The 11,947-nt window shown below is 42.4% G+C and overlaps 1 protein-coding gene across 21 annotated transcripts in view; it reads right to left on the bottom strand.

Annotated features, from left to right (window-relative positions):
• GRAMD1B (GRAM domain containing 1B) overlaps positions 1-11,947 on the bottom strand; it is a 120,510-nt gene that overhangs the window by 6,557 nt on the left and 102,006 nt on the right. For 16 of the 21 annotated variants that reach the window (XM_089537470.1, XM_089537471.1, XM_089537473.1 and 13 more), the window contains 9 exons: positions 10,777-10,984; positions 9,773-9,916; positions 9,136-9,254; positions 8,629-8,771; positions 7,777-7,880; positions 6,286-6,489; positions 5,042-5,132; positions 1,711-1,818; positions 382-499 (listed from right to left, as the gene is read on the bottom strand). In XM_089537470.1, the coding sequence (XP_089393596.1) occupies positions 382-499; positions 1,711-1,818; positions 5,042-5,132; positions 6,286-6,489; positions 7,777-7,880; positions 8,629-8,771; positions 9,136-9,254; positions 9,773-9,916; positions 10,777-10,984 (1,239 nt within the window). The remainder of the gene's footprint in view (positions 1-381; positions 500-1,710; positions 1,819-5,041; positions 5,133-6,285; positions 6,490-7,776; positions 7,881-8,628; positions 8,772-9,135; positions 9,255-9,772; positions 9,917-10,776; positions 10,985-11,947) is intronic. The other 5 variants (XM_089537475.1, XM_089537472.1, XM_089537474.1 and 2 more) reach the window with 1 other exon arrangement.

Raw genomic sequence — 11,947 nt, 5'->3', positions numbered from 1 at the left:
TTTTAAGGTGGCAGACTAAAAATTATGGTTTTAGAGTTGGTTCTCCATATCCATGGATTCTGCACTCATGGATTCAACCTTCCAAAGCTTGAAAATATTCGAAAACAATTTTCCAAAAAGCAAACCCTGATTTTGCCATTTAATATAAGGGACACTATTTAACTATGCCATTGTTACTAATGGGACTTGAGCATCCACGGATTAAAGTACCCATGTGGGGACCTGGAACCAAACTGCAGTGGATACCAAGTGCTCACTGTACCATAATATTATAGAATTTGTTAAAATGAAACAGCTTGGGTATAATTTCAGTTGACTCTATGCTGTGTACACAAACCTAACGTTTGGTCACTTCTTTACAATGTGGGAGGAAGTCCTCACCTGATCTAGTAGGAGCACAGATGACTTGATGATCTCTCTCCATTTCTGGAGCTCTGTGTCATGATATTTTTGTTGGGACTCTAATAACTGGGCCCATTCTGTCTGGGATTGGGGTAACCTGTCAAGGAAAAAAGCAAAAATGAGCTCTGGGAGTACAACAAATAATACAACAAACAGTTTAAAAACCTGTTTGTCTGCTTTTAGAACTATTTTTTACAGAGGAGTTGGGACTGGTTTTAAGTTACCAATTGAAATTTTAATTTATTTTAAAGTGTTTTTTATTGATTGTGCATTGCCTCAGGGGGCCCTTAGCAGTTGGGAGATAATAAATACAGGCCTTCAATAAATACCATATATACTCAACTGTAAGTCGACCTCATGTATAAGTCGAGGGCAGGTTTGGGGCCCAAATTTATGGATTTTGATATGACCTGAGGATAAGTCGAGGGTAAAACTTACAGGAATGGGACAAAGGATCTAAAGCAGTGGTTCCCAACCTGTGGGTCGGGACTCCTTTGGGGGTCGAATGACCCTTTCATGGGGGTCGCCTAAGACCATGTGAAAACACCTATTTAATTACAGCTATGAAGTAGCAACGAAAATAATTTCATGGGTTTGGGTCACCACAACATGAGGAACTGTATTAAAGGGTCACGGCATTAGGAAGGTTGGGACCCACTGATCTAAAGGATGAAGCAAAGGAAAACAATGCCAAAGAACTTGCAAAATTTCAGCAGGCATAACTGTTTGTGCTCATATGAGAGAATTGACAGGGGTCAGTGCTTCCATGACAGATTATGCTCTTGTATTTCACCAGGGGATGGTTCCTTTTTAAAATATGGTTTAAAGTACAGTACTTACATTGACCCATGGATAAGTCAACCCAGGTTTTGGGGGTCAATTAGACTAAAATTTCTAGACTTATACATGAGTATATACAGTAAAAGAAATATATAAACAGGAATGTTGAGAAAAAAGGCAGTTCATGTATGGTGAGGTCTGAGAGGTGCTGTGAAGCAGTGGTTAGAGTGCTGACTAGACCCAGGAAGACCCAGGATGAAATCCCCACTAAGCCATGATATTCACTGGGTAGCTTATGGGAGTAATTGTCTCTTTAGTCTTCTCTATCTCATAGGAGTTCTGCAAGCAGAAAATGGGAGTGGAGAAGCACGTATTCCTCAGCAAGTGTAGAGGAAATGTGTAATATGAATTTTCTGTCCCCATACCAGTAGCAGACAAGACAGCTAAAACAGATGACCCCTCGTGGGTGCTACTGGTGGATAGGCTTCAAAAGGGGTGGCTTGGACTCTTGCATGTGGCATGTGTTACCTTTCTTGTAACCGCAGGCCCTGCCATGCTGTGAGGGTTTGGGTGGTGTACTCCAACATCCAGAGTTTGTAGAACAGCATCATGTTGAGGATTACCAAAAGCACCAGACTGAAAAGGGGAAAAGGAGAGAAGAATCCAAATTAATGTTGGCCATACTTGGGTCCTTCTTTCCAGCCACAAGGAACCTGGAAGACTCTGAAAAGTCTCAGGCAAACTTCTACTATCATTTTTATGGGCTGGAAGGAATTTAAGTTCATGCACAGACTGGATGGCTCAACTGTGGATGGCTCAACTTGGGCATCTAAATTCCAACACACCCTAGCTTCAACATTAAATGATACCTTGGAAACCAAAAGGAAGGGGTTCAGAATAATATGGCAGAAGCATCTGACTTGCTTTATACTACAGCATTTATTATAAATGCATTTGAGTCTGTAGAAGAAAATCAGAAAAACAGATCCACTCTGACGGAGATAGTGTTGATCTAGTACAACATCCGCACAATACTAGAGGGTCAGCAACTGGGGAAAAGCTCAACTGAAGCCGAATCCTTGAGGGCATATCCCTTCTCCAAGGCACTTAGAGGGCAATACCTGTCCCTTAAATAATCTACATAACACCTTGCTCCAACATACATCCATTTTATTATTTGGCCTCAAATGGCAAACCATGCCTTCTCTTGGCCACTTGGGGGACAGCACAGGGACTTGGGATAATAAGCCCACCCTGGGGATAATATGTGCCCTGTTCCCTCCTCTATCTTTTTTGCAAATGATGGGAAGAGCATAAAAGCAAGGAAAAGACAGCCTTGGCTTGCTGTCCTCTCCTCCCAGCGACATCTGTCAGCACCAGTGAAAGGATTTTCAGTGCTGCGTATACTTAACAAAGCTGAAAGACAAGCACAGAAATAAAATAAGGAAATAAATATGCAGGGTGGTAGTAGAGATGGGTGACACAGCTAGATGTGTGCTCATTTGAGCTCAGTGGAAAACAGGGCCATAGAATTGCAGCCAAAGGAGGCGGGCAGGTGTTTTTTTAAATTTACGAAAGAAACAGACAAAGGCAGAGCTGAAGAGATTCCAAGCAGAGATCAGACAGACAGTGTGTTTTTGTAAAAAAAAAAAAGAAACCCACCAGCTAGGATGCAGAAGGAGATAGGTGAGAGACAGGAGAGAGAAAAGTGAGGTAAAAAAGGAGACAGTACCTGAAACAAATCCTAATGGGAGCAGGGAAGAGAAAAGAGGGAGGAGGCGAAGGTTAGAAGCACACCAGAGTTGAGAGAGGAGAAAAATTGCAGGGGAAGTTCTTCTAAAGGACACAGAACACACATATTGGGGAGAAGGGTTGCAGAACATGCAAAAGGATGGAGGGAAGAGATAGAGAAAAAAAAGACCTAACATCTGTGATGCAGCAGCATGGTTGAGAGGGGATGTGTGGAGCCCTTGACATGAAAAACATTGCCAAACATGGTTCACCCAAATCCCAAGAAAGATTTCATAATGGGAACATATTCCAGGGGTCCACGATGATAGGGAACATCTTGAATGAGCACTGAGGTTTCTATGGAAGATCAACCAAAAAAGGAGGTACACTAAAGGCCTTCTTCTCACAGTGCGCAAAGCTGAAAGACCATTCAGCACTGTTCCCAACTGATCAGCCTTAGGATCCTGCCTCCATTGCATATTCAGTGGTATACCATTCAATAATAGCAGAGTATGCATAATTTCCATAGTCTCTTGCTCCATATCGGACCAGTCCCCCCTTCCCAAAAAATCCAGCCATCTAAACCTAATGATTACAATTTATTCCATTTGCAGAACCTGTGCCCACCCCTTCAGAAGACTTGCAGACATAGAGGACACTGTCCGATGGCAATGAGATATCTATGACAGAAGGTGGTGCTGTGTGATCAGTAGCCTGAAGAGAGCCAGCAACACACACATATACACACACAAAGCAGGCTGCCTTTACAACATGACATCCAAATCCATTCTTTGGCAAGGGGAGGAGATTTATTCAATACTCAGTTGGCTAATGAAGTGTTTGGGACTAAACTGACTTAAATTCAAATGATGTCCATCAAACTGTTAAAGCACTGCACAACTCTGCTCAGTTCAAACTGTTACTGTTGTTGTTGTGTGCCTCCAAGTACCTCCCAAGGCAAATCTATTGTGGTGTTTTCTTGGCAAGATTTGTTCAGGTGGAGTTTGCCTTTGCCTTCCTCTGAGGCTGAGAGAATGTGACTTACCCAAGGTCACCCAGTGGGTTTCCATGACCAGCTGGGGATTCAAGCCCTGGTCTCCAGAGTCATAGTCCAAAACTCAAACCACTATACTACACTGGCTTTCAGTTCAAATTATTTGGAGTTATTTCTGCTTAAGACAAAGAAATGCACCCATACACACACACACACACACACACACACACCCCAAAAAGTGAAACAGAGCTCTTTAAAATGCCTATGAGGTTGAATTTGGCGGGTCTTAGGTAAAGACAATGTTCTTCATTTAATCAAGCTGGTACAATGGATGCTTCTTTGTCACTGGACCAGACCATGCTAAAAAGATTTCCAGTCCTAAACTGACCGGAAATGGGTTTGTTCGAGCCAACTGAGCAAATTGTAAACCATCACAGTAAATTGTAAAGCATCACAACAACAACAAACTTAAAATGTCTGTGGGCTGGATCATGTGCTTTTATTCAGTAGTAGAAAACATGCCACATTTTTCTTTTCCTAAGAGAGCATGACAACAATGGTAAACCTCTGCAAAAATGGGAACTCTCTCGAGCACTAGTCCTCTTTGCCAAACATGCTGGCTTTTTCTCTGAATCACTAGAGGCAGGGAGCTCATTGCACAAACCTCTCCACACTTTATTTATTATTGGGACTTTATTTATCTTCCTTTCCTCCCATCATCTCCCTCCTCCATCTCTGGAATAACAATGGAGCCCCGCCTAACATCTATTGTAGCCAAAGTACCACCAAGGAATCTGGGTTGCCATGCCAAAAAATGCAGACCACACCTGGAGCAAAAGAAACTGACATCAATGCCACAAAAACCAGACACAGCTTCCAAACATAATGGGGAAAGTTGTCTTTGGTGGAATGCGGAGGCAAGGGTCAATTTACATCCATGATTAATCAAAGCAAATGGAATTCAAAATGAAACAGAAACGCATGAACACTAGTAATCCTTGCAAAAGACATCGACTTTGAGCAGGGTAAGGAGATTGTGGAATAAAACAGGAAAGGGAAGGGGGCAAAGAAGGAGAAGAAGGAAAGAAATGATAAGAGGAAAGAAGAGACTAAACAGGTCAAAGATTCACTTACACACAACTGATAATGAGCAGCAATTTAGAGACGCTCTGCAGGTGGAAGCCGCCAGGACTTTCCTCAGGGATGTGCCGTGTTTGAGTGGAACCTGGAAGGAAGCATTTGTTGTAGACTCCAGGGACATAAATGTCTTTTCCCCTGTATATACTCAACCTATATATACCTAAAGCAAGGCTATGGGAGGTCGGGAGGGTACGTTAGCCCTCAAGGAGACTTGGGGGGGGGGGCATGATTCCTCCACCATACTACCACCACTACACCAAACATCATTTTTTCAGTCTCGAAATGCCCTCTAAGAGCTGTGGTGGCATTTTTGCCACCCTTTTCAGTCCTCTTGGCCATTTGAAACTCCATCCACACTGTAGAAATATCTCAGTTTGACATCACTCTATCCTTTGGAATCCTGGAATCAGTTTTACAAGGACTGTAGCCTTCTCTGCCAAAGAGTGCTGGTGCCTCACAAAATTACAAATTGCAGGATTCTGTAGAACAGAGCCATGGCAATTAAAGGGGTGTCAAATTGCATTATTTCTATGGTGCACATGCATCCTTATTCCCAGGAGAGGCCTTTTATTAAACAATGGGAAATGAATAGTCATCACTTTTTTAAAAGAACGGACTCCCTTGGGCCCAAAATGGCAAAGGCAAGGGACAAAAATGTGGCAAAAGGATATCTGGAGATATTTTTGTTGCTCATTTTTTGTAACGTCTGCGGGCTCCAAGGACCACAAAATGCCCCTTGGGGGCATATACAGCCCATGGACCATACTTTCTCTACCCTTAAGCCACAGCCTTGTTCTGGAAGGACAGAAAAACTCTCTCTGTTCTCTTTGAGCTGCAGGAAGGGTTTCTGTGTGCAAATGTGAGGTTGTGTGGAATTATGATCACACCAGCAACCTGGAACCCATAACAGCCATGTGTGCCACACAAATAGAGGGAACAGAACTAGCTATTAAGGCAGATAGGACAATAGACACTGAAATACCCCTGGCAGGACTTAAATATCCCAGCAGGGCTGATGATTAAAAGGCAATTATTTGGGAGGAGAAGGAATCGATCCCCTGGGTTAGCCAAGCTGTGGCTTTATATAAACATCCCTCCAGGAAGCCTATTTCCTCCTGAAATGTAGCTGTCTTTCTCAAGAGATGCTTCTCGCACACTCATAAGAAGGCAGTGTTGGAAGGAGCAAAATCTTTTCCCATCCCAGGTAATTTTTTCCTTTTGTATGCCAGTCTCCTTACCTGCCACCCGCTTGATTCGACTTACAGCTTCCTCATCTGTCGGGGTGGTTACGGGGCTCAGCACCTCCTCCAGGTGAGGACCCCGCAGGTGAGTGTGAGGCCGTTTCCTCCGGCGAACCGTCGATTGCTTGCTTGCCTTCTCTTTGGGGGATTGTCTGTGAAGCTCTGCTAAGTAGGTGCTCTCTGTTTTGGTCAATTCACTCTCTGGCAGGAAAATTGGAGGACAGCACATTTATTATGGAAGGAAAATAAGGGCTTCCTGCCCAAGTGCATTCATTGTTGGAAGCGAGAGCATCATCATAGCAGTATCCTGGAATTTGGTCTGAAAAGCACACTACTGGAGTATGCAATAACACCCCAAAGTATGTTCTACAGATCTACTTCTGTGTGTGGAGTTGAAGCTGAGAGCCTGGGACTTGGCCAAGCTCACCCAATGGCTTTCATAGCCAAGCTGGGAATCAAACCCTGGTCTCCAGAGTCTAGTCTAACAGAGGCCAGGATTGCCATAAGTCAGAAGTGACTTGAAGGTGAACAACAACCTTTGAGCCAGTGTGGCTTAGTGGTTTGACACTAAGCCACACTGGCTCAAAGGTTGTTGTTCACCTTCAAGTCACTTCTGACTTATGGCAACCCTGGCCTCTGGAGTCATAGTCTAATATTCAAACCTCTATGCCACACTTGTTCGCTATAAACTGGTATATAATACATATGTGTGTATAGATAGATAGATAGATAGATAGATAGATAGATAGATAGATAGATAGATAGAGAGAGAGAGAGAGAGAGAGTGTTCATATATATGACAGTCAGTGAAACATATAGAAAAGTTGTATAGATGTAATCAGTTACGGTAGCCATAAATCACACTGAAATATCAACAAACATGATGAACAACAGCCAATTAAGATTCTGATATTCTCTAAGGGCTAACCAACGACGTTGGATAACATTGTAAAGCTTTACTGTTGTGTGCCTTCAAGTTGTTTCCAATTTATGTTGACCCTAGATGAACTTATCATGAGGTTTTCTTGGCAGGATTTGTTCAGAGGGGGTGTGCCATTGCCCTCCTCTGAGGTTGAGAGACTATGACTTGCCCATGGTCACCCAGTGGGTTTCATAGCCAAGCAAAGAATCAAACTCTGGTCTCCAGAGTTGTAGTCTAACACTCAAACCACTGTGCCATGCTGGCCCTCAAAGGCTAACCAGCCATGCTGAATAACACAAAAGTGTAGAATCTTTTTTCCAGTAGTAATAGGAATCCTTTTACAATGTACAAGAGTAAGTGGTGCTATACAGTGCACACACAAAAATGAGAGGGCTTCTGTATAGGTAAACCAAAACTAAAATCCTGAACTAAAACCTTCTTTCATCGAGTCAGATCCTTTCCAAAAGCTCAGTTTCTCTACTCTACTCAACCTTTGTCAGCTCCCACCATATGAAGACAAATGGACAGTGAGTTAGTTTTTCAGGTTAATTTCTCCACGTTCTCACCTAAATGTCGAAAATAATCATCTAGGCCACTCCAGAAGTTCTTCTCAATAAAGGATTTCACTAGCCCCCACGGCTGTTTTCTATATCGTAGCTCTGTAGAAACCCTGGGGAGAGAAACAGTAATAGAATTGGAAGGGAACTTAAGAGGTCATTTAGTCCAACCCCTGCTCAATATAGGATTTACAGTGCAAATGCAACTACAGCCCCTGATGGATGACAGTTCAGCCTCTCATTAAACACTTCAGACGAAGGAGTACCAACATCCTTAGAATCAATCTCTTCTGTTGTTCAGCAGTTAGTACTATTGAGAGGTTTCTCTGGAACTATTACTTCTCATAAACAAGACATCACGTTTCAGTTTATTCAAACTGTGGCTGCATCCACACTGCAGAAATAATCCAGTCTGACACCACTTTAAGTGCCATAGCTCCATTCTATGAAATTCTGGGAACTGTAGTTTTGTGAGACATCTAGCTTTCTCTGTCTGAGAGCAATGGTGCATCAACAAACTACAGTTCCCTGAATCCCAGAGTACTCAGCCATAGCAGTTAAAGTGGTGTCAAACTGGATTATTTCTACAGTGTAGATGCAGCCTAAGATTGTATTAGGGCTTTTAGCGGCTATACTGGTGTATCTTTCATATGCTCTGTTGCCCACCCAGACTGTCAATTCACCCTATATTTATATCTTTGACTTTTTGCATAAAAATGCAGGACTTTATTTAGAATCTGAGACTTTTACCCCAACTGAAAAATACATATATTGGCATGTAACATCTCTGTACAGATGCTATTGAACTCAATTATCACAGTTCCTGTTGATATCCTAAACTTACAAGCCAGTAATACCCACCTGAGTCGGCATTTGTTTCTGGCAACACGTGTTAATGTGTAACGATTAATCGTGTAGAAATAATCGTGGTAGGGAACATCATGAGTTAGCACCTCTGCATCTATCACGTAGCACTCGCTTTCTTGGCTTGCTTTGTACATTGTCTGGAGAGAGCAGAGAGAAGAGGTATCAACAGACAGAGGCCTGTCTTCTGAAAAGGACACCAAAATGAGCTTCACATCCAAAGGGCCCTTCATCTTAGGTCTAATCCGTGCAGCAGAAATAATGCCGTTTGGTACCACTTTCACTGCCACGGCTCAATGCAATGGAATCCTGGGATCTGTAGTTTGGTGAGGTATTTCGCCTTCTCTGTCAGAGAGCTCTGGTGCCACAATGAACTACCAACACAAGGTTTCCCTAGGATGTAGCCATGGCACTTAACATGGTGTCAAACTGCATTACGTCCGCAGTGCAGATTAGGCCCCAGATGAATTAGTCACATTGCGACCTGGAAGAAAGGGTGCTTACCTGAGTTTCAGTGACAGTGGCAGTTTTGGGGGCCAGAGGGTTGGTGAGTGTGATGGTGTAGAGGATAACTCTACTCTGATTGCCAGTGTCATCCTTCTTCCACGGATGAAAGACAACATCTGCAGGGGGAGAGAGAGAGAGAGAGAGAGAGAGAGAGAGAAAGAAAGAAAGAAAGAAAGAAAGAAAGAAAGAAAAGGTCAGTTGGTGTAGCAATGAAGGAAGCAGAGTGCAAAACAGTTCCCAGGGAGGAAAAATTATTCCCATGACCAAAGTCAAGAGTACAGGCATTCACTGCCTCCACCTCCAAGTTAACTGGCAGAAACAACACAGAACACTTTGTTTCATGTGTATCCCATGCGGTGACGTTTGGCCTGAATTTAGTCATGCTGCCTTTTGTCTTTCAAGAGGACCATTAATGTTCCCATTTTAAACTAATTTTAAAAAAGGAAATTAAGGCCAAAGAATAGTTAAGATGTTTGAAGCCTCATAAAGAGAAAGGGTTATGACCCTGAAGAACTGGGTTTGATTCCCCACTCGGCTATGGAAACCCACTGGGTGGCCTTGGGCGAGTCACAGATTCTCAGGGATTCTAGTTATCCATTAGACTCCATGTGTGCCAAAGGATTGGTAGCCTTACCAGAGAACCGCCGCTGCTCCATGAAGTCCCTCAGAAATTGGGAGTCGGTGAAGAGCAAGTCGTACAGCTTATCCACACTAAAGTTGAAGACTTCATTCATGTACTGCCGTCCATTCAAGTCATCATAAAAAGCCTGCACTTCTCCTGAAGAAAGGAGTAAAGAAAGGGCATTGCCATATTTCAGTGACATATCTTGACATAACACATTGTACTCAGGGGGTCTTTTCTTACACAATGAAAAGGTACACAGACTTTAATTATGCATTATTTCAAATATGACTATAACTGCATCCACATTGAAGAATTAATCCACTTTGACACCGCCTTAACCAACATGGCTCAATGCTGTGGAATTCTGGAAATTGCCATTTGTTGTGGCACCAGAGCTCTCTGGCAGAGAAGGCTAAATATCTCACAAAACTACAAATACCAGGATCCCATAGCACTGAGCCCTGGGAGTTAAAGTGGAGTCAAACTGGATCATTTCCATAGTGTGGATGAAGCCTATGTTAGAATCGGCATAGAACCATGTTACTGCTCAGTTTTATCTCCGTGAAAATTATTTAGCCCACCAATGCCAATGTTAATTCTTTATATGTTATGTGTTTGTGAAATCAGTTCAAAATACAAAACTTTACTAGTAGCAAATGAGATGACTTGGCACATTTGGATTACTAACATTAACACCTCCACTATATGATGGGCTTCCTCAGCAATAGGCTCAGGAGAAATTCTCCACTAATGTCAATTATACCACACTAGGGATGATCTCTTATGTGAGTCTTACTGGAATTGATGGGATTTGACTAAGAAATGCCTCTACTGAATGGGGCCCAAGGTATGTAACCATTCACCCAATAATGTTGTAAAGGAATTTAGCTAGAAATCAGCAAGAAACCTTAAGTGAGAGAGAAGAGTTCATTAACGTTTAAGCATGTAAATCAACTTTTGTGGCATCAGGGATGGGAAGGACACTACAGCAACAGTCAGCCCCAGCACAACACCTGCAGTTTCCAGCCATGCACCTTCGTCATGAGTTTCTGAGGAATCGCTGAGCTCAGTTGGAATGTCCTCATTGTCATTGAAGTCCAAGGATGGGGAATTCACGGGAGCAATGATTTCTATCTTGTCTGCTAGGAGGTTTGCAATTGTCAGGTCTTTCTCTGTAGGGATGACCACAACTTCCTCTTCCTCAGGAACTACTCCTTCATACTAAAAGAGTGTTAAGAAAGAGCACATTATCACTACTTGAAGGCTGGTGCCACTGTCTTTCACTCATTACTGTGAATCTGAACAGTTTGAATACACGGGTTCCCCAGTTTTGTCTATGAAATGGAGAAGATTTGCATACACTAAAAATAAAAATGTGGCAATCCCCTTTCTGTATGCATCTAAGAGAAATCTGTGAGTTGTGAAGCTGGAGGGTATAAAATGCTTTATCTGTCTGGGATCCAATGCAACCCTTATTTATATCTGCTTGCAAAGCTATAAAGGGACTGTACAGAGACCACAAAGAATATGTATATCGGTTAAATCAAATGATAAAGCTAAATATCATGTTCTCAGAATCTTTGGGCCCAAACAGACAGGCCAAAATAAAGCTGCTTTGGGTCACTTTGGCAATATGCTTTTTAAATGACATCTTAAGAGGCCTGAAACTGTACCAAAGCTGTGTTCTAGTCCTTAGGAATGGAGCATAGCTTTGGCGCAACTTCTGGCATCTTAGGATGCATGCATAAGTTAAACGGCATGCCTCCAACATGAACCGAAGCAGCTTTATTTTGTCCTGTGTGTTTGGCCCCTTTGTTAATACTGTTCATTTTGACTAAAAAGTCCATAATACATTTGTTGCTGGAGGATGGCAAGGGTCCAACACATCTGGAAATTGCCAGGTTTGGAAAGACTGCACAGGAAATTAATCTTTCAATATGTTCAGTAATGTTTTCTCATATGTTGGCATCTCTTTTCTCTTCTTTTCTTCCCTTTCCTATTGCCATCAACATGTACACTGTTCACTTATCCTTCAAACAACTTGTTTATAAAAGGTAGGGAAGGAGTGAGGTTAAAATTAAGGAAAAAATGATATGTACATTTCAGCTAGAGGACACTGATTAAAATACACCAATAAGTGGCAGATTGATCAAGTATGGAGAATTGGTTTGAGTGCCTCTGAGC

The sequence above is a fragment of the Sceloporus occidentalis genome, unplaced genomic scaffold (genome assembly GCF_023333645.1).
Source record: "Sceloporus occidentalis isolate IW3139 unplaced genomic scaffold, rSceOcc1.0.p SCAF_9, whole genome shotgun sequence".
Lineage (NCBI taxonomy): Eukaryota > Metazoa > Chordata > Lepidosauria > Squamata > Phrynosomatidae > Sceloporus > Sceloporus occidentalis.
The sequence above is the reverse complement of the archived record's forward strand: the minus strand, read 5'-3'. Positions and strand labels throughout refer to the sequence as shown.